The sequence below is a fragment of the Erythrolamprus reginae genome, chromosome 2, assembly GCF_031021105.1.
Source record: "Erythrolamprus reginae isolate rEryReg1 chromosome 2, rEryReg1.hap1, whole genome shotgun sequence".
Classification (NCBI taxonomy): domain Eukaryota; kingdom Metazoa; phylum Chordata; class Lepidosauria; order Squamata; family Dipsadidae; genus Erythrolamprus; species Erythrolamprus reginae.
Window position 1 is genome coordinate 78,465,395 of NC_091951.1, and position 19,382 is coordinate 78,484,776.

Here is a 19,382-nt window from a genome sequence, read left to right on the forward strand (position 1 = left end):
GCTGTAAGGAGAGCTTTTTCTTAACTGTGTCCTGTAAGCACAGAGCGTAAATGCTCTTGTGTACTTTGCACCAAACTGCCAGCCACTGTTATCTCAAAGTTCTTAAAACATTGGAATCAGGGTTCAGTTAAAGGTGAGAATTCTTCTTTGCAAGAGCAAAGAAGAGTATATTAGGCAGCCTGACCAGTTGCTCAAGGGAAAGATTTAAATCCAATTCGCATTACAATGCAATTGGTTGGATTGATGACACTTTTAAGGTTGCTTTTCTGATGTAGCCTATTTTCACCTGAAATTCCTGAATCTAATCAGTAATGATGGAAGCCTGATTGCAACAGGAGGTGGTGAATCAAATTAGGTTATATACTGCAATCTTCTCCAGTCTGACAACTTGAGAACTAAAATTATTATTTTTAGTATTGCATAGCCCGTTTCTATTTGTTATCTTTTGTATTCTGGTACTTTTTTAAAAAATCTCAAAATAAAAAAAAAGAACAAAGGACAATTGTACAGGTCACCTAAATGTAATGAATGTAGAAATATGTCCATCTTATTAGCTATCAAATTCCAGTTTTATTTATTTATTTGATTTGATTTGTATGCAGCCCCTCTCCATAGACTCAGGGCGGCTAACAACAGTGATAAAAACAGCATGTGACAATCCAATACTAAAACAGTTAAAAACCCTTGTTATAAAACCAATCATACATACAGACATACCATGCATATATTGTAGAAGCCTAGGGGGAAAGAATATCTCAGTTCCCCCATGCCTGACAGCAGAGGTGGGTTTTAAGGAGCTTACGAAAGGCAAGGAGGGTGGGGGCTATTCTAATCTCTGGGGGGAGTTGGTTCCAGATGGTCGGGGCCGCCACAGAGAAGGCTCTTCCCCTGGGCCCCCCCAAACGACATTAGTTGACGGGACCCGGAGAAGGCCCACTCTGTGGGACCTAACTGGTCGCTGGGATTCGTGTGGCAGAAGGCGGTCCCGGAGATAATCTGGCCCGGTACTGCATTAATGTTAGTAAAAGCATCCTGTAAGTATGCCAGTCAATTGTGCCCAATTTCAGTATTGGGAAATATGGACAGGACCACAAAAAAGCATTCTGCAGCTTCTTCAGACCAAAGGCTACAGATCGAAGGTGGCAATATGATGTGTGGGCTTAAAGGTAGGGGAAAATATCTGTGATGAGCCTAACAAAGTCAATAAACACACTTGATTGAATGAGGTACTATATACTTTTATTTGATTAGCACATTCGGATTTTTGCACCATAATATCATTAATAGAGGAATCTTACATAGAGCAGAGAAAAATTCTGCAGTGATATGTACATTCAATATTTTGAAAATACAACAGTGATAAATAGCTATAGCACCATATATACGTACACCAAGGTTGCTCTCTTTGGCCAAGATTTTTTGCTTTCTTAAGCATATTGGTGAGAAGAAATTAAACATGTTAGTTTACTGTAGTTTACCTGGACCTGTTATCCACATTTGGCGTAGAATTGCTGCAACAATGTGAATGAGTAGATAATTAAGAGAGTCATCGGTTTTGCAAGAGGCTAAATGAATTGCCCTTCTTATATAGTCCTGATGACATTCAGGGTGGTGGATGAGGTTCTACAGAACATTTCTGAAGCAGCAGCTTTCTATGCAGAAATCAGTAGAAGCACTCTTTGCCATCTCAAGGTAAAATAAATCCACACGTTCATGCCTTTCCTAAGAAGGAGGAGTGGCTCTAGGTTAAGGTTGAGTAGATATTGTCCTAGAGACATCAAATTTTAGGAGGCACCAGAATTGAAAAGACTTCTAAAAAACAATAAAATAAAAAAGTTTTAAAGTGGTTAACTGCTCACGTTGTGTGTCACTGTGTTTGCTTGAGGATTAAATATAGTTCTGCAGTGTAAATAAGATTACAGAGCATAAGATGACAATGCCTAAGGAAAGAAAAAAAGTTGCCTGGGATTGAAAATCACAAGGGGCTTGAAAATCTAAAGAAAAACAGAAGCAAGAGGGTGCCTTTTTGAAATTCCTAACAACCGGAAGAACATCCAGACCATAGGGGGCGCCAGAATAGAACTTTGCCTAAGGCACCAAACTGTCTAGAAGTGGCCTTGAAAAGAGGGGAAAGAAGCAATAGACTACAGGTAGCCCTCAACTTACAACAATTTGTTTAACTATAGTTCGAAGTTACAATGGCACTGAAAAAAGAGACTTATGACCATTATTCACAGTTATGGCCATTGCAACATATCCAGGGTCACATGATCAAAATTCAGAAGCTTGGCAACTGCCTTATACTTATGACGGTCACAGTGTCCTGGAATCATGTGTTCCCCTTTTGCGACCTTCTATCAAACAAGTCATTGAGGAAGCCAGATTCACTTAACAACCATGTTACTAAATGGCTGCAGTGATTCACTTAACAACTGTGGCAAAAGAGGTCGCAAAATGGGGCAAAATTAAGTTAACACATATCTCCACTGAAATTTTGAGTTCAATTGTGGTCCTAAGTCGAGGACTACTTGTAGATAGTGGCAATTCAAAGTAAGTTCAATTGTAAGGGAAAAAATGGGAAACAATTATGTTTCTTTTATAACTATGTAGTGCAACCATATATGGAATAGCTCTAGTTGTCTTAGAGCACCATGTATTTCAAAAGACATGAAAAATAATACGGTATTCTCCAAGACATATGGCATTCTTTGTCAATGGATATGATGGTCGACCTTAGCTTCAATTAATTTAGTAAAATATTAGCCACATTCACAGGATGAAACAATTCTTAGTCACAGAGTTGAACTTCTACTGCTCCTGGTAATAGACAGTGAATTGTTCTCAATGTGCAAATCTAATTTTTCAGTTATTTTTCATAATACAAAATATATGAATTTTTGCAACTTTGAATTTTACCATCCTTGCCACCATTATTTTGTAATTCATGGAATCTGGACACAAAAGCAATTCAGACCTAAATCCAACCTCCTGACATTATTTTGTTCAAGAATTGAAAAATTAAGGAATTCGAGTACTCTAAAGGCGCCCTGGAAAACTGATAGCAGGGAAAAGGAAATGCTTTGGGAAAAGATACTCCATTCCATGACCATTTTATTTCTGATCTATAGTATCTCAGGCGCAGAAAAAAACTTTCTGAGACTTTATTTATTAACAATAAAAAGTCATAAGTGGTGAAAACAGAGTTTAGGGGAGTGCGCCTTAATAATGGAATAAATTCATGGAAAGAAGTTTAACATGCCTGTGAATCAGAAGACTTTTGTATCTATATGATTGGAAGACATTTTAGCCTCTCAGAATTAGCCTGGGTGATACCGTCTAGTTAGTTTTTTATTAATCTACTCGTAGAGGAATAATATATAGATTTATAACCCTGCAAGTTGCAAGCAGAATCAGATTTTGGTCAGGCCACAATACATTCCACGTGTCATTAGTTAACCAGTATCAAATAAGTTAAAGAACTCTAATTTAAAAATATGTCTTTTCTTTACATTATACATAACAGATGGTATGCATATATTTCCCATTTGCTTAAAAAAACACCTTAATTTAAAAAAATAATAAATCAAGAGCAACAAAACTACAGTTGTTTTTTTTAAAAAAGAATAGCACCGTTTCTCTGCTCCACTGAAGCAGCCCACACACAAATGATCTACGCGTACACACACACTCCTATGGACATATGCGCCCACAAGCAGCTGTGTTGCAGGCAGTACAATTGGCAGCAAGGTGATTCTCAGGCCACAGGTCACTGCCACTCTTCTTTTATTCAGTACATCAGTTCTCCAAACTCACTTCAGCATTTATACCGTTTTGTTTCCATCCACTGTGCTATTAACTGCCAGGAGAGAGAAAGAGAGAGATGGTGAAACATCATGGAAAACTACAATATTTAGAACTATTAAAGGTGTGAAGAATAGGCATTTCACGAGATGCTTTGTCAGCTCCTACCTGTATCTGCCTGGGGCTTGCAGTAAAGCTCACAGTCCTCTTTGGAGCTGAAGCGGTTGGAATTTCCTCCACAGCCACTGTAGATAAAGGGCCGGCATTCCATTACTCTCTGGTTATAGTACCATTTTAGGGTGAATTTGCTGCACTCGCCTTCTTCCAGACGCAAGGAACACAGATCAGCTGGGGAAAATAATAACAGTGAGGATGCAACAGGCCAAGGCATTAATTTACGCAACAGTGCTACTTTAGGCATTACGCCTAGCTCCAATTCAACAGAAATGTGCCCCTTTTCACTAATACTCTAGATCAGGGGTGTCAAATTCAAGGCCCGTGCACTGGATGCAGCCCACAGGGTGCTTAGCGGCCCGTGCGGTCACCCTGGAAAAAGTGAAGGCCCAGCTCATGGTGCCTCTGACAGTGAAAACGGGCTCCCAAGTTCCTTTTCAGCTGCAGCAGCCTCCTGCAATCCACTGCCGGTGAAAATGTAGCTTGGGAGGGCTGTGTTTTTCCTGGCAGAGTACTTGCTAACATGAGTGACACCCATTCAAGGTGACAGAGCTCTAGTTGTTATATCCAGTTATATCTGTGTATGTCAATTCATCTATTTCAGCCAAAAGACCAATGCTAAGCAGCAGAAGTCTAAAATTAATAAACTTTAGCCATTCCAGTTTAGGACAGTCGTCACAAGTTATCTACGTTCTCCTTTCCCAGAGACAAATTAACTATTTGGTTTAATCAATGTACTGGTAATGGAGATTGCTTCTAATGGCACTGGTACAGAATTAAAGTTCCTAGTAAGTAGATTACATTATCAGCTTATTATTACTTTTAAAAAATATATTCTAAGATTGCCAGCTAGTTTATAAAGGACTTGGATTAAGCAATAGGCCTTCTTTTAATTGACTCCAGGCTTTCCCCAGAAATAAACAACGGACCCTCCCAACTTGCATACAGTATTATAACCAGAAAATGCATTCAGCCTGTTATGACTTTGATCCTAAATGACTGAAGATGGGCACTTCATTTCATTCTTTATGTTTATATATATATTTAAAGAAATATCCTTGTTATTTTGTTTTCCTGCTTTTGTTGAAAACCACCGTGAGTTTTGTAATTGAGATAATCTAAAAATATTGTAAAATAATTACATACATATGTAAAAGGAACAGCTTATAACAAAATCATCCTTTGTGTAAACCTCCCCTTTTTAATTAATATTTTTTATTGATTTTTATAATATAAAACACACACACAACATATGACATATAACATGTGTAAAAAGCCAGACTGAGCATCACTCCTTTTAACCACATGGAAGCATCCATTTAATTTTCTTTATAAGAGTATGGACATGGTTTTTCATTGTGGGATTCTGTTTTGAACTTCTTCCGGTAGTCTAAACTAGAATGCCTAAAGCAGGCCTGTCAAACTGGCGGCCCATGGGCTGGATATGGCCCATGGAGGCCACACACACCCCAGCTCCACAAAGGCAAAAAAACGTTGTGATATGTCACAATCCAGCCCGCAACGTGATCGAGTTTGACACCCCTGGCCTAAAGTGTTTGATGTGTCCCATATTTGATCTGCTTATCTTTTTCAAATTCAGCCAAGGCCAACAAGGTAGTGTAGATTTAAAGCCATTCCTTATTTCATAGAGGTTACCAAGTAGTTTATGAATGATTTCACTCTTATTAATCACTTCCACAACTTTCAAAACAATTCCAACCTTTCACTATCCACAGAGAAAACCACAGGCATGCGCCAATCCTCCAAACACACATCAGATGCTGATGTAACTCACCATCACTCAACATAGGACTCTCGGTCCCGTCTGCTACCAGGCTCTCTTCATAGTCTTCGTCTGCGTAGATATACTCATACTCAGGCTTACTTGCTTTCAGTATGTTTCGTTCCTGGTTCCCTACAAAACAGAGGTGGCCGATTCAAAAGATTTCAGGTAAGGAAGACTTGATGAGAAAGAAGGAACAACAATGTTGAATCCCTGAGGTAAGGCATATTCACAACCGTATTCCTAGAAAGGATAATTTATTTATTTATGAAAATATTAAATTTGCAAGCCACTCAATTCCCAAATGAGTTTGCAGATTAAAACGCAAAAATAAAACAACATTTTAGAAAGCCAGGCAATTGCTATAGGGCAGTGTTTCCCAACCTTGGCAACTTGAAGGTATTTGGACTTCAACTCCCAGAATTCCCCAGCCAGCGAATGCTGGCTGGGGAATTCTGGGAGTTGAAGTCCAGATACCTTCAGGTTGCCAAGGTTGGGAAACACTGCTTTAGGGAACAAACTCCCTGTAGCCTGAAGGGCCTGTCAAATACTATAACACAAGATCTGGAAAAAGAGCCAGATTTTCAATGCTATTTAAGTAAAATCACAATGGAGGTTAAAGAAATCTCAGCAGGGATGATTTTCCAGAGGGCTGGTGCTGCAACAGAGAAGGCATGCTCCATAGGTCCCATCGAGTGATATTATATTAATGGAAGAGAAATGGAACATTCATTCATTCATTCATTCATTCATTCATTCATTCATTCATTAGATTTGTATGCCACCCCTCTCCGAAGACTCGGGGCGGCTAACAACAGTATAAAAAGACAATGTAAACAAATCTAATATTAAAAATAATCTTAAAAACCCCAATTTAAAGAACCACTCATACATACAAGCATACCATGTATAAATTCTATAAGCCTAGGGGGAAGGGAAATTTCAATTCCCCCATGCCTGACGACAGAGGTGGGTTTTAAGGAGCTTGCGAAAGGCAAGGAGGGTAGGGGCAACTCTGATATCTGGGGGGAGCTGGTTCCAGAGGGCTGGGGCCGCCACAGAGAAGGCTCTTCTCCTGGGTCCCGCCAAACGACATTGCTTAGTCAACGGGACCCGGAGAAGGCCAACTCTGTGGGACCTAACCGGTCGCTGGGATTCGTGCGGCAGAAGGCGGTCCCGGAGATATTTTGGTCCGATGCCATGAAGGGCATTATAGGTCATAACCAACACTTTGAATTGTGACCGAAAATTGATCGGCAAACATGCTAATGCTTGATCCTATGGGCAAGGCAGAAACTATGAAAACCATATGGGCTTTCAGATGGTCTGGCACTGTGTCATAAAGGCTTTATAGGTGGTATCCAGTACCTGGAATTGTATCTGGAAGCCTAGTGGTAACTACTGCTGCTCACAAGTGGTTACATGAGCAGAAGACACATTTGCTCATTGCTTTGGAAATGAGTAATTTAGAAATGCAACAGATAAAATACAACAAATAATACGGCAAATATAATAATATATAATAAAAATAAATAAAAAGGCAGAAAAAAAATCATCATCAAGCCAATTTAAAATTTTAATATTTCCCATTAATACAGTATTATGAACCAGCCACAGCTTCTGAGTGATTTTCAAAGGCATTTCCAAATGATACTAAAGCACTATAAATGATGAGTGTCAATTAGCCTGCTGGCTATTTTTTTCTGCATTTTTAGATTTCTTTTTGATTTTATATTACAGGTATTGTATTTGACATATTGTTACATTCTGTTTCCAACAGAAAAAAAGATTGTCAAAGTGATAATGCCTGGTTTGCAAAGTATACCCTACTTTGGAATTCCAAAGTGGACAGAAAGGAAAGGTGAACATGCTTAATTCATACAAGGAAAGTGTGACATCAAACATTTTATACATAATAACATTAAGAAGCCTAAAATATGTGCAAAGGAAAAAAGGAAAAAAAAATACTAAGAAACAAGTCTCACCTTCTTCTTCCTCAGCATGGGACAGTTTAAGCACAGGGATTATTTGACCTTTAACAGATGGGTATGGTTGGGTGGATAGATCATTGTGGAGATTACCTGGGAAGAAGAAGCCACAATGCAAAGCTAAATAAAAATAATTGGCACATATTTGGCCTTCCCACTTCAAGAGATTGCAAATGCTGGGATTTCGCTGAGGCTTCCCTCGCTGGGAAACCCCACCTCTGTACTTCTGTTGCCAGCGAAGCGTCCGTTTTTGTGATGCTGGGATTCCCCTGCTGGGATTTCCCTGCAGCATCGCAAAAATGCGGAAGTCCAGAGATGGGGTTTCCCATGGAGGGGAGCTTCAGGGAAATCCCACCAGTGTGAAAACCGGCGCTTCAGCTGGCAAAAGGGGTGAATTTTGGACTTCCACGCATTAATCACTTTTCCATTGATTCCTATGGGAAACATTGTTTCGTCTTATGAACTTTTCACCTTACGAACCTCATCCTGGAACCAACTAAATTCGTAAGACAAGGTATCACTGTAGTAAATATTAAAGACAGGATGTAACATTTTTCTAGATAAATATTTCTAGATAAATATTTGTATGCCACCCCGAGTCTGCGGAGAGGGGCGGCATACAAATCTAATAATAATAATAATAATAATAATAATAATAATAATAATAATAAAAAAAAGTGATTTGCTCAAATGAAGGAAAGAAATCAGCATGGGTTGGATGCCAGGACTCAATAGTATAGCTATAACAGAGAAGGGAAGCCACCCATCTAGGGAATGTTTACTTCCTGATCTCATTGTGTTGAATCTGTATTCCTCAAACGTTGTACATTTATTATTATTATTATTATTATTATTATTATTATTATTATTATTATTATTATTATAACTGGTGATGAAATACAAAATCCAGCATAGTGATCTCATTTGCTGTGTTGTATTGTTGATAATAATGATAGCAACAACAATAATATACTTCTTTATTAATGTCTCAGATTACAAGTACTACAGAAAGGAAGACAGTTCAGTTATCCAAAATACTTACGCCGTTCAGAAACAGAGAACTGGCTTCCACAAGCTGAAATGAAAAATAGAGAAATAACCCATAAACCAGGACAATCATTTTGTGATTTCACTATCAATTTTTAAACAGAAATAGAGCTTTAGGTGGAGGATAAGGGTCACTATTTTTTTCAGAGGAATTGAGCAAAAAACAGAGTTTTGTTGCAATTTGAATGCCCCAACATTTTATAACCAGGATGATAGATGCCCTGTTATCTTCTTTCAGCTGCAAACATATTTGCAATTTCCCCAGTAAGCAAATATCCAGTTAAAAAAAGATGAAATAGATCCTAATCCCAGATTTCTAAGCTACTGAGTGATTTGGATCAAAAACAGAACACACTCCTAAACAGAACATATGAAAAACACCAGGCACAGCCATCTCATTGAATAACCATGCTTCAGCATCATCCAGGGCAATTATGAGCTGAATTATTCATAAGAAAAGGAGAATATGGATATGAAGAATCTAGGGAGGAAGTGGCGGGATTGAAGGGTCCAGTGAGCGTTTAGGGAGGCCTTACCACAATGTTGACTCATCTCCTGCCTGACAAATTGCCGGACCTCTTCTTCCTGCAAAAAAGCACAAAGCAAATAATACTGACCCAACTGTTCTTTCTTCAATCATTTGTTTACTGAGTGCACAGATATTCCACCCACAATCCAAATGGAGTCACAGCTATTAATTATAAAGCAATAATATTGTATTCACTTATTAGACATAGTCTAATATTTCTTTACTTTAGGACTATTTATCTACTATACATATTATACACCATTACCCAGGTAGCTTAGAAATGGCAATAAAACTGCAAAGAACTTTAAAAAATAATAAAAACTCCCACTGTTCCCATAAACAATATCACCCTCCTATCAATATACAACTTTATTAAGCTACAGCCTCACTGTACCACAAAGCTTGTGGGAAGAACCTAATCTTTAACACTTTTCAGAAGGAGAGGAGAGTAGGGGTCTGCTGAATCTCAAGGGGAGAGGTATTTCAAAGGGCAAGGTATTCTCCCAAGCCAGCACTGTGCCTAGGCTTCCCATAAATGTGGGAAATAATCCTTTTCATTATTTCCCCATCAAAATGTTCCAAAGAAAAGAATAGAATACAATTTTATTGGCCAAGTGTGATTGGACACACAAGGAATTTTTCTTGGTGCATATGCTCTCAGAGGTCAAAACAAAATTGAAAAAAAAAAAGAGACTTCTAAAAGTTTGGCATGTGAGCAATCAAGTAGAGTGCTTAATTAAATGTAATTTTTGGTAAATAAAGGAGAAACAATTGCTGTGGCAGCCACCTAAAATAATCCTGTCTCAGGATTCTGATTCAGAATGTTACTAGGCTACAGTTTCATTCACTAGTACAGTGTTTCCCAACCTTGGCAACTTGAAGATATTTGGACTTCAATTCCCAGAATTCCCCAGCCAACGAATGCTGGCTGGGGAATTCTGGGAGTTGAAGTCCAGATATCTTCAAGTTGCCAAGGTTGGGAAACACTGCACTAGTAGAAAGCTCCGAGTCCTCGGAGAGGGGTGGCATACAAATTTAATAAATTATTATTATTAAAGCTGGCAAAAACAATAAAGAAATGTCCTCAGGCCAATGTATTGGAAAGGCCTTTGCTCTCACCGTCATTCCAGGTATTCCTTTTTCTCCTCTTAAGCCACCAAGCCCTGGAATTCCCTGTCAACATGCAAACAAACAATCCAAGTTATTAAATCAATGCATTTGGAACTGAAAAATATGCTAATTTGGAAGAATATCATTTTCATTTATTTATAATATAATTTTCATTTATTTTTTAAATGTATATGATTTATAAGAAAAATTGGATAGCAACAAAAGCAAATGAGCTTGGCCTCATTCCCATTTAGACTGGTTTCACACAAAAGGCTAAGCCATGGATTATTGCATAAATCATAAGGTTTAAATAACAGGCCCAACCCTAGCAAATATGTCAATTTAATGGTCATCAATGAATTTGTGAACCTAAGAGTTTCTGGTCAATCTATTTGGAACAGTCAAACTATAGCATGGCCAGGACATTTTGAAATGTATTCAAGTACAGTGATACCTTGTCTTACAAACCCCTCGTCATACAAACTTTTCGAGATACAAACCCGGGGTTTAAGATTTTTTTGCCTCTTCTTCCAAACTATTTTCACCTTACAAACGCAAGCTGCCGCTACTGGGATGCCCCGCCTCCAGACTTCCGTTGCCAGCGAAGCGCCCGTTTTTGCGCTGATGGGATTCACCTGAGGCTCCCCTCCATGGGAAACCCCACCTCCGGACTTCCGTGTTTTTGCGACGCTGCAGGAGAATCCCAGCAGTGCAAAAACGGGTGCTTCGCTGGCAACGGAAGTCTGGAGGTGGGGTTTCCCAGCAAGGGGAGCCTCAGCGAAATCGCAGCATCACAAAAACATGGAAGTCCGGAGGTGGGGTTTCGAGGACTTCCGTGTTTTTGCGATGCTGCAATTTCGCTGAGGCTCCCCTCGCTGGGAACCAATTAAGTTCGTAAGATGAGGTATCACTGTATATCCAAGTAACTGTTGAGTTGGAGTTTACTCAATTCAGAGATAGGGATAGGGAGGAAGAAAGCATTCTAGTAAGTAAAGATAATTCAATGTATTTACAAACCTGTTCTCCTCTTTCTCCACTCATGCCTGGTGGTCCTGGAGCTCCTACAACTCTCTCACCTGCAGGGCCTCTTTCACCCTAGAAGAGGAAACCAAGCATATCCATTAAGTCATTACATAGGACACCTCTGGAGTGGGTTCCTCCTGGTTGGGACCGGATCACCTGAACTCATAGTGACCCATGGGTGACGTCATGGATCCGTTTTTTTGAAAAAATTATTTTGGAATCTCTTGAATTTTTTACTGTTTGGCAGTTTTTTCCTTGCTTGAAAAAGGGCCCTCCTACCCGCCTCCATGTTTATACTTACCTTTATTCCTTCGCCCAAAGCACAGCTGATCAGGTACTTAGCTGTGTTTCAGGCTGATTATAGTTACTTTTACCAACCTGTACCACAGTGCACCACTTATGTTGAATAATATTTATGATGTTAGAATCATAGAAACATAGAAGTCTGACGGCAGAAAAAGACCTCCTGGTCCATCTAGTCTGCCCTTATACTATTTTCTGTATTTTATCTTAGGATGGATATGTGTTTATCCCAGGCATGTTTAAATTCAGTTACTGTGGATTTATCTACCACGTCTGCTGGAAGTTTGTTCCAAGGATCTACTACTCTTTCAGTAAAATAATATTTTCTCATGTTGCTTTTGATCTTTCCCCCAACTAACTTCAGATTGTGTCCCCTTGTTCTTGTGTTCACTTTCCTATTAAAAACACTTCCCTCCTGGACCTTATTTAACCCTTTAATATATTTAAATGTTTCGATCATGTCCCCCCTTTTCCTTCTGTCCTCCAGACTATACAGATTGAGTTCATTAAGTCTTTCTTGATACGTTTTATGCTTAAGACCTTCCACCATTCTTGTAGCCCGTCTTTGGACCCGTTCAATTTTGTCAATATCTTTTTGTAGGTGAGAACTGAACACAGTATTCCAAATGTTAGTGATAATATATCATGATACCAATAGTCTCTGAGCTATTTTTGACAGCTATATCTGCCCCGAGTCTTCGGAGAGGGGTGGTATACAAGTCTAATAAATTATTATTATTCAATTATTAATTAAATTAATAATAATAATTAATAATAATTATAATTATCATTTTTGACAGATTTTGTTTAATATTAGGTTTTATTGCTTTCAATACAGCAATCTACCTTGTTTTTATTTCTTTGAAAAAATGGAAAAGAATAAGTTAAGGAAAATGGGTTTAAAGTTAGGGACTGCAACTTTTAAAAAAGAACTGAGACTAATATGCCATTTGCCTTTTTGTGGATTTGTTTCATAAATTTGGACACATAGCACCTGTCAAGGAGCAAGTAATAGTTGTGGTACACATGGTTTTGGAGTTGTGTCTGGTGCACCAGTTATAAGCAGTTCTAAATTCGGGGGCTCTCTATACATCTGCTCATGTCTCAATCATCTCCCATTTGGACGACTCCAATTCACCCTTTGCAGGCTGTCCCTGAAGATCCCTCGGAAGCCTCATCATGAACCAGAATGCAATGGCTCCAGCACTGATGGTTGTCAATGTAGCACAGGGGTGTCAAACTGGTGACCCACAGGCCAGATGCGTGCCCACCCCAGCTCTGTGAAGGGGAAAACACTGTAAAAAGTGAAAGTAATATGATGTCGTGAGTTTGACGCCAGTGGTACCACACCTATACATTAAGAGCTGCACTTTGTCCAGAATATTATTAGCTAAGAGCCTAAGAATCTACTTCCCACTAAGGGTTGGCATAGAGCAGTCTACTAAAGGTTGGATTTGGGAGTTAATTGGCTTATGGCCACCTCTAAAGTAGAGAGAAATGAGGGGGAAAAACAGGAAAAGGCAAAGCCCAGCCCAATACCACTCTATAACACCTTAGTTAGACCACACCTAGAGTACTGCAACTAGTTTTGGTCATCACAATATGTATAAAAATATTGAGACTCTAGAAAAGTGCAGAGGAGAACAACCAGGATGATTAGGGGATTGGAGACTAAAACACATAAAGAATGCTTACATGAATTGAACATGGCTAGTGTAGTGAAGATGAAGGACCAGGGGAAACATGATAGCAGTGTTCCAAAACTTGAGGGGCTGCCACATAGAGGAGGAGGTCAAGCTATTCTACAAAGCACCAGAAAGTCAGACAAGGAATAATGGATGGAAACTGATCAAAGAGCATTTCAACCTAGAAATAAGGAGGAACTTTCTGACAGTGAGAACAATCAACCAGTGGAACTGCTTGCCTTTGGAAGTTGTGGGATCTTCATCACTTGAGACTTTCAAGAAAAGATTAGACTGCCATTTGTCAGAAATAGTGTAGAGTCTCTTGCTTGAGTGGGAGGTTGGACTACATGACCTACAAGGTCCCTTCCAATTCTGTTAATGTGTCTGTCAGCCATAGTGTTCTTTTTTTTAGATTAAAATGTAATATTTGCTTATCATTTGATTACAAGAAGTACCAGGATACAAAAACTTGTATCAGGTAATTCTGCACATGATACTCTATAACAGCAGTTCTCAAGCTTAGTAAATTTAAGGCAATGTACATCAAGTGCCAGAATTCCCCACCAGCCATTCTGGCTGGGGAATTCTGCAAGTTGAAGTCCACACTCTTAAAAGGAGCCGAGGTTGGGAAACCTTGACCCAGAATATTGACAACAATCAAATAATCCAATGGTGAATTACTTACTTTCTGCCCTTGAATTCCTTCTGGGCCTTTGGGACCAATGTTGCCAGGTGGACCAGGAGTCCCAGGGGGTCCATCATTTCCTACAGGTCCTGGGGAACCTATAATTCCTGGAGTACCCTACCAATAGAGATTTGAAGAATTCTTACAGAGAAATGTAATTATCCAGTTTCTGCATGGATCAATATTCTGCCAGCAAGGTTGGAATATAAGGAGCGTGTACAGAATTTGAATAGAATTTCTTTTTGAACATGTGATAAATTTTGCAGAATGGAATATTTCAACCTCATTACAATTGCTTATAAATATTTAAAAGCAACAATTTCTTTTTATCATATTAGATTTTTTTTTGCAAAAAATATTTGAGTGTAACTGTGCAACAGAATTTTGGCTTTCGTCAATCCTTTTGAATGTTTCATTTCAGCAGAAATCTATACATAAGGAAAAGTAATCTCAATTTAGTATCTCTATGAATCCAGTAAGAACATTAATATATATATATATATATATATATATATATATATATATATATATATATATATATATATATATATAGATTGTTCTGAGTTCGGGTTTTACACACACACACACACACACACACACACACACACAACTTCTTTGAGTGTTATCTCCTAATTTATATAATTCAATAAATCAGGTTCACTGAATTACTTATTATATTATCCTCATTATGCACATAAGCCTAGATACTGTATGTTTAAAAAGGTAGAGTCCTGGCAATCTCCCCAAAAGTAGAAATCTTAAAACTTGTAATGCTTTTAACTCTAATTCTTGACTCTGAACAGGGTTAAAACAGTTTATGTTTATGAAACATTAACAGTTTAAAACAATTAATGTTTCTCTAATGATGAATAAAAATACAAGTGGACCATTTTAAGATTTTGGAAAACTAATTATGATATGAAAATTAAACTTCAAGGTTTCAGCACAATTAACTTAAGCTGTTTTTTAGAATGTTTCAACAGGAGCAAGAAAAAGTTCAAATACATAACTCTCATAGAAAATTTTGTTTTTGAGACTAAAACTAACTAAATGATTATGAAAGAATTCCAGCAACACCTGCGTATCAAATACAAGCCCTAGTTATAATGAAATTAAGGTTTCAAAGACTATGTTTTAAGGCAGGAAGAATAATTCCATGTTTTGATATGGGACAAGTTTGGTTACAAGCATTTCTCCTATCCTGAGAACTGGCCCTCAAAGGGATTAAAATCTAGGCAATTTGAAGTAGAAAACTTCAAAAATATCACTTTTATAGGTGAATTTCTATTGCTTTGATTGCAAATTAAATGGGTGAATTAATCCAAAGTAAGGGTTTTAGATATTCATTTATCTATGTCCATGTCTAGCTATATCATCTATATCTATTTATCTCCAAGTACAGCTTTTAAAAATATGGCATTTCATTGCATTCTGGGTCTTTAAAGTATACAGATTTTATTGCATTGATTTTTTTTTCATTACTCATTAATGAAAGGATAGCATACCCTTTCCCCCTTTTCTCCCTGATCGCCTCTGGATCCTTTTTGGCCGTCAAATCCTCTGTCACCCTATGGGGAAAATAAATAAATAAATATATAAATGGTATAATGATCTGTATAGAAGTAAATCACAAAGTCATATTCCACTCCCCCACCCAGTGTGCATATATTTGTTTATGTATGCAGGTGTGTGCACATATATCTTACACATGCAAAAAATAAAAAGCTTCGTTCATGGTAAAAATAATAATAAAGGCTGATTTATTGGTGATTGCTTGAACCAATCAAAATGGAGACACCACCATTCTCAACCCCCCTCCACAAGCTCAAATCTTACAATAATATTGCAAGGCAACTCTAACTTCTGAATTGTGACCTTTGAACTGTGGGTGTTAAAGAAGCCTCTTTGGGATGTAGGAAAAGATATTCACCCCCCCCCCGATCAATAATTCAATATTTATCTACAGACACTTTATATATATTAAGTCTATAAATCAAATCTGGGCTGCCTCTATTTCCCAAAATCCACAGTACAGGCATCTTTAACAGCAGTCATTAAGCTCCTTAGAGTTATCTATCTTTAGTTTGTGGTGCTAGCATTTGTACTTTTCTTCCTATATAAGCTCCTATATATCAGTGTTTCTCAACCTTGGCAACGTAAAGTGTGCAGACTTCAACTCTCAGAATTTTCCAGTCAGCTTGCAATATACTATGATGTATTTTTACTACATTATTTATATCATCTATTCATTATTCTATACCTTTGGACCAATGAGGCCTTCCTTCCCAGGCATTCCTGGTGTCCCAGGCAGGCCAATCTCTCCCTAGGAAAACAAAACAAAAAGTATAGGGTCTTCTGTTCAAATATATGGCCAGCTCTACTGCCCCACTAGAAGAAACTTGAGACACTTACAATATCACCCTTCCTTCCAGTAAGGCCCACTCGGCCTGGTAACCCTGGCTCGCCCTAGAACAGAAGGGGAGAGTGTTTTAGCTGGAAAGAGAAAGGCCAAAGAAAATGTAGACTCCAATATTGCAATAGGCTTAGTGAAGATCTTTGCTATGATAAAGATTCCCCAAGTTATTACCCAAGTCCCCAAATTATTACCCAAGTCTATCCCAGAACAGATTATGAACATTTCCAGAATTCTAGACATGTCCAGAATTCTGCCCTTAAGGAGAACCTTGTATGTAACCTGAGGGAAGCTAGTGGAAAGGAAAAAAATATATTTATTTTTCACTGTTCATTTCTCTCTTCAGAGGACTGTATATTTTTAATTCCCATCTTCCATTATGTTTTTTTTAACAAACATTCCAAATTATCATTATACATCTTAAAAACAAATGAAAGTTATCTTTTCAAAAAGCAAGTGGACGGAATAGCATTCGATAGAGCGAAATATCCCATTTATAGAATCAGAGGCACTCCCACTTCGAACACAAATCAGGAAGTTAAATAAGAGGAGATAAGGTCTCACCTTGCCTCTGATTGCTTCATAATTTGAAGCATATTTCTGTCAGCCTTGCTCAATAGAAGTTGGGGATAGAAAGATGGATCCAAAAGAGGTAATAAATGATAGTTCAGCAAGCTTCTTTTAGTCTCTGCTTTTGAGATTAGATATTTTAGGTATCAGTGGTCAGGATAGTGTTGTGAACAACAGTTGTGGAATGGGACACAATTCGGTTTCAAATCTGATTCTAACGCTGACAATATTGCCGTAGCTGAGTTTGTAAGATCATCAGCTTCGGGGATCATCAAACCATGATTAATCTTAGGCTGATCAACTTCAGGCATCTCCTGATCAGCTGGAACCATTGAATGATGTGGTACAACCCCGAAACCCCAGGTCTTGACACATACATCAGTGAGCCAAGCAAGGTTATTCAATGAGGCTCCTTGACAGGCAAAAGGCAAGGCCTGAGTTAATCGCAGCCAGTTGTTTGCAGGTAGATATATTATGTTGATATTTTGTATTCAATCTTCATTGGTTGTTTTGAATTCCAATTGAGGGCTTCTGTTCCCGTGTTTCCTTGCTCTTGAATCCTTGACTGCAAGATTATCTCATTTGGCTCTTTCACTCCTGGAATGAATTTGGACCATGCTCTTGGTACTTGAGCTTCAAACAAAATTATTTAGGCAAGCACCCTTTGCAGAAACCCTGATTTATGGTTTTGTCTATTGTTATTTGCCTAGTTGTAGTAAATGTGTCAGCATATGTTTGAAACCTGAGTCAGAACAAGTGGCAGCTCCCATCATATCAGCATGGCCAAAAAACCTAGTAATTGAATTATCTTCCCAACACTCATATTGACTGGCATGTAAGAAATCTTTGCAAGTTCCTCGTAATGTTTATGAGCCATTTCATATAGTTGTCTATCAGACCCAACATTGCCGTATCATTTATGTGAGTTCATAAAAATGATTCTAAGGTTAATAATGTAAGTGCCACTCCACGTGTTCCCAGAATTCTTCCCTTGCACACGTTTGCTGGGGCATTCTGTATACAATGAGTCCTCGGAAAGGAGCAGCATATTAAATTTAATTAATAAATAAAATAAATAAAATGATAGTTAGAAATATCCCATAAAGAGGGAAAAATAATCACTGCAGAGATGTTCATACCATTCTCCTCTTACATAAATAAATTTTCTTTGCCAAGTGGTACTAAGTAATTCTCTGCATCTTGGTCATCAAGGATATATTCAAGCAAAGATGCATTTCTTTTCTAAATCTAAATATTGGTGGCTTTTTTTTTATCAGGGAATAAGATGTTTCATTAAAAGGATTCTGCTCCTCTGCCTTAATGTCTGACACAGTATTTTACTTCTTCCCCAAACAATATTTTTAGTTTTTACTTAGTGTCTCATAATGCAAAGAAATCAAAGAGTAAATCTGGCAATCACCTTCTCACCCTTTTCTCCATCTTGGCCACAGGCTCCTTTCATTCCCCTATCGCCCTGTAACAGATATAAAATGAGCACCTCAAATAAACATAACATTGATGCACATCTCCGATTATTGATTGTACATATTTTTAGATTTTTTTTTCTAAAAACATGAGAGTAAAAGCAAAGAAACAAAGAAAAAGCAAAGAAACATTGAGCAGGTTAGAATCAAACTGCTGGCAGTTGGCAGAATTAGCCTGCAGTACTGTATTCTAACCATGGCACCAATGCTTTTGCATAGCTTCTGACTCCATCATACAGGTAACTCTTTCCTGAGCTAATGTGTTCCTCTCCTTTGATACCTTCCCTTCATCAACTTCACAAATCTTAGTGATGGAGATCAGCACCATGTGACCTGGAGGGAATCTCTTAAATGTACAAGAAGATAAAAATAACCGCAGTAGATCACACCTTTGGGCCTCGCAATCCAAATGGTCCCGTTTCTCCTTTCTCCCCCCTGGTTCCAGGAATGCCATCCTTCCCAGATTGTCCCTGGAGAAATAAAGATGAAGGCAATGCAATTCTCTGACACGAAACTGGACAATTGTAGGCAGAAACTGCAACATGTAAAAAACAATTACCGGCTCTCCTGGTTCTCCTGATTTGCCAATTTCTCCCTAGGTAAAGGAAAACAGCCAGTAAATAGACACGGCACCTGATAGGAAAATGAAACCATCCAGTGGATATGCAACTCTGAATGAAGAAATAACCTCTTACCTTTTGCCCACTGGGTCCTCGTGCACCAGGGAAGCCTGTGGATCCTTTCTCACCTTGTTCACCCTTTACTCCCTGTGTTAAAATTGCAAATT

The 19,382-nt window shown here is 38.2% G+C and overlaps 1 protein-coding gene across 1 annotated transcript in view; it reads right to left on the reverse strand.

Annotated features, from left to right (window-relative positions):
* Positions 1 to 1,222: 1,222 nt before the first annotated feature.
* Positions 1,223 to 19,382, reverse strand: part of COL7A1 (collagen type VII alpha 1 chain) — a 179,312-nt gene continuing 161,152 nt past the window's right edge. Inside the window, exons 96-111 of the mRNA XM_070736724.1 lie at positions 19,291 to 19,362; positions 19,155 to 19,190; positions 18,985 to 19,065; positions 18,532 to 18,585; positions 16,541 to 16,594; positions 16,389 to 16,451; positions 15,634 to 15,696; positions 14,129 to 14,245; positions 11,450 to 11,527; positions 10,442 to 10,495; positions 9,330 to 9,378; positions 8,789 to 8,821; positions 7,744 to 7,839; positions 5,771 to 5,890; positions 3,970 to 4,149; positions 1,223 to 3,856 (exon numbers count right to left, since the gene is read on the reverse strand). Of these exons, the coding sequence (XP_070592825.1) occupies positions 3,822 to 3,856; positions 3,970 to 4,149; positions 5,771 to 5,890; positions 7,744 to 7,839; positions 8,789 to 8,821; positions 9,330 to 9,378; positions 10,442 to 10,495; positions 11,450 to 11,527; positions 14,129 to 14,245; positions 15,634 to 15,696; positions 16,389 to 16,451; positions 16,541 to 16,594; positions 18,532 to 18,585; positions 18,985 to 19,065; positions 19,155 to 19,190; positions 19,291 to 19,362 (1,185 nt within the window). The 3' untranslated portion in view covers positions 1,223 to 3,821. The remainder of the gene's footprint in view (positions 3,857 to 3,969; positions 4,150 to 5,770; positions 5,891 to 7,743; positions 7,840 to 8,788; positions 8,822 to 9,329; positions 9,379 to 10,441; positions 10,496 to 11,449; positions 11,528 to 14,128; positions 14,246 to 15,633; positions 15,697 to 16,388; positions 16,452 to 16,540; positions 16,595 to 18,531; positions 18,586 to 18,984; positions 19,066 to 19,154; positions 19,191 to 19,290; positions 19,363 to 19,382) is intronic.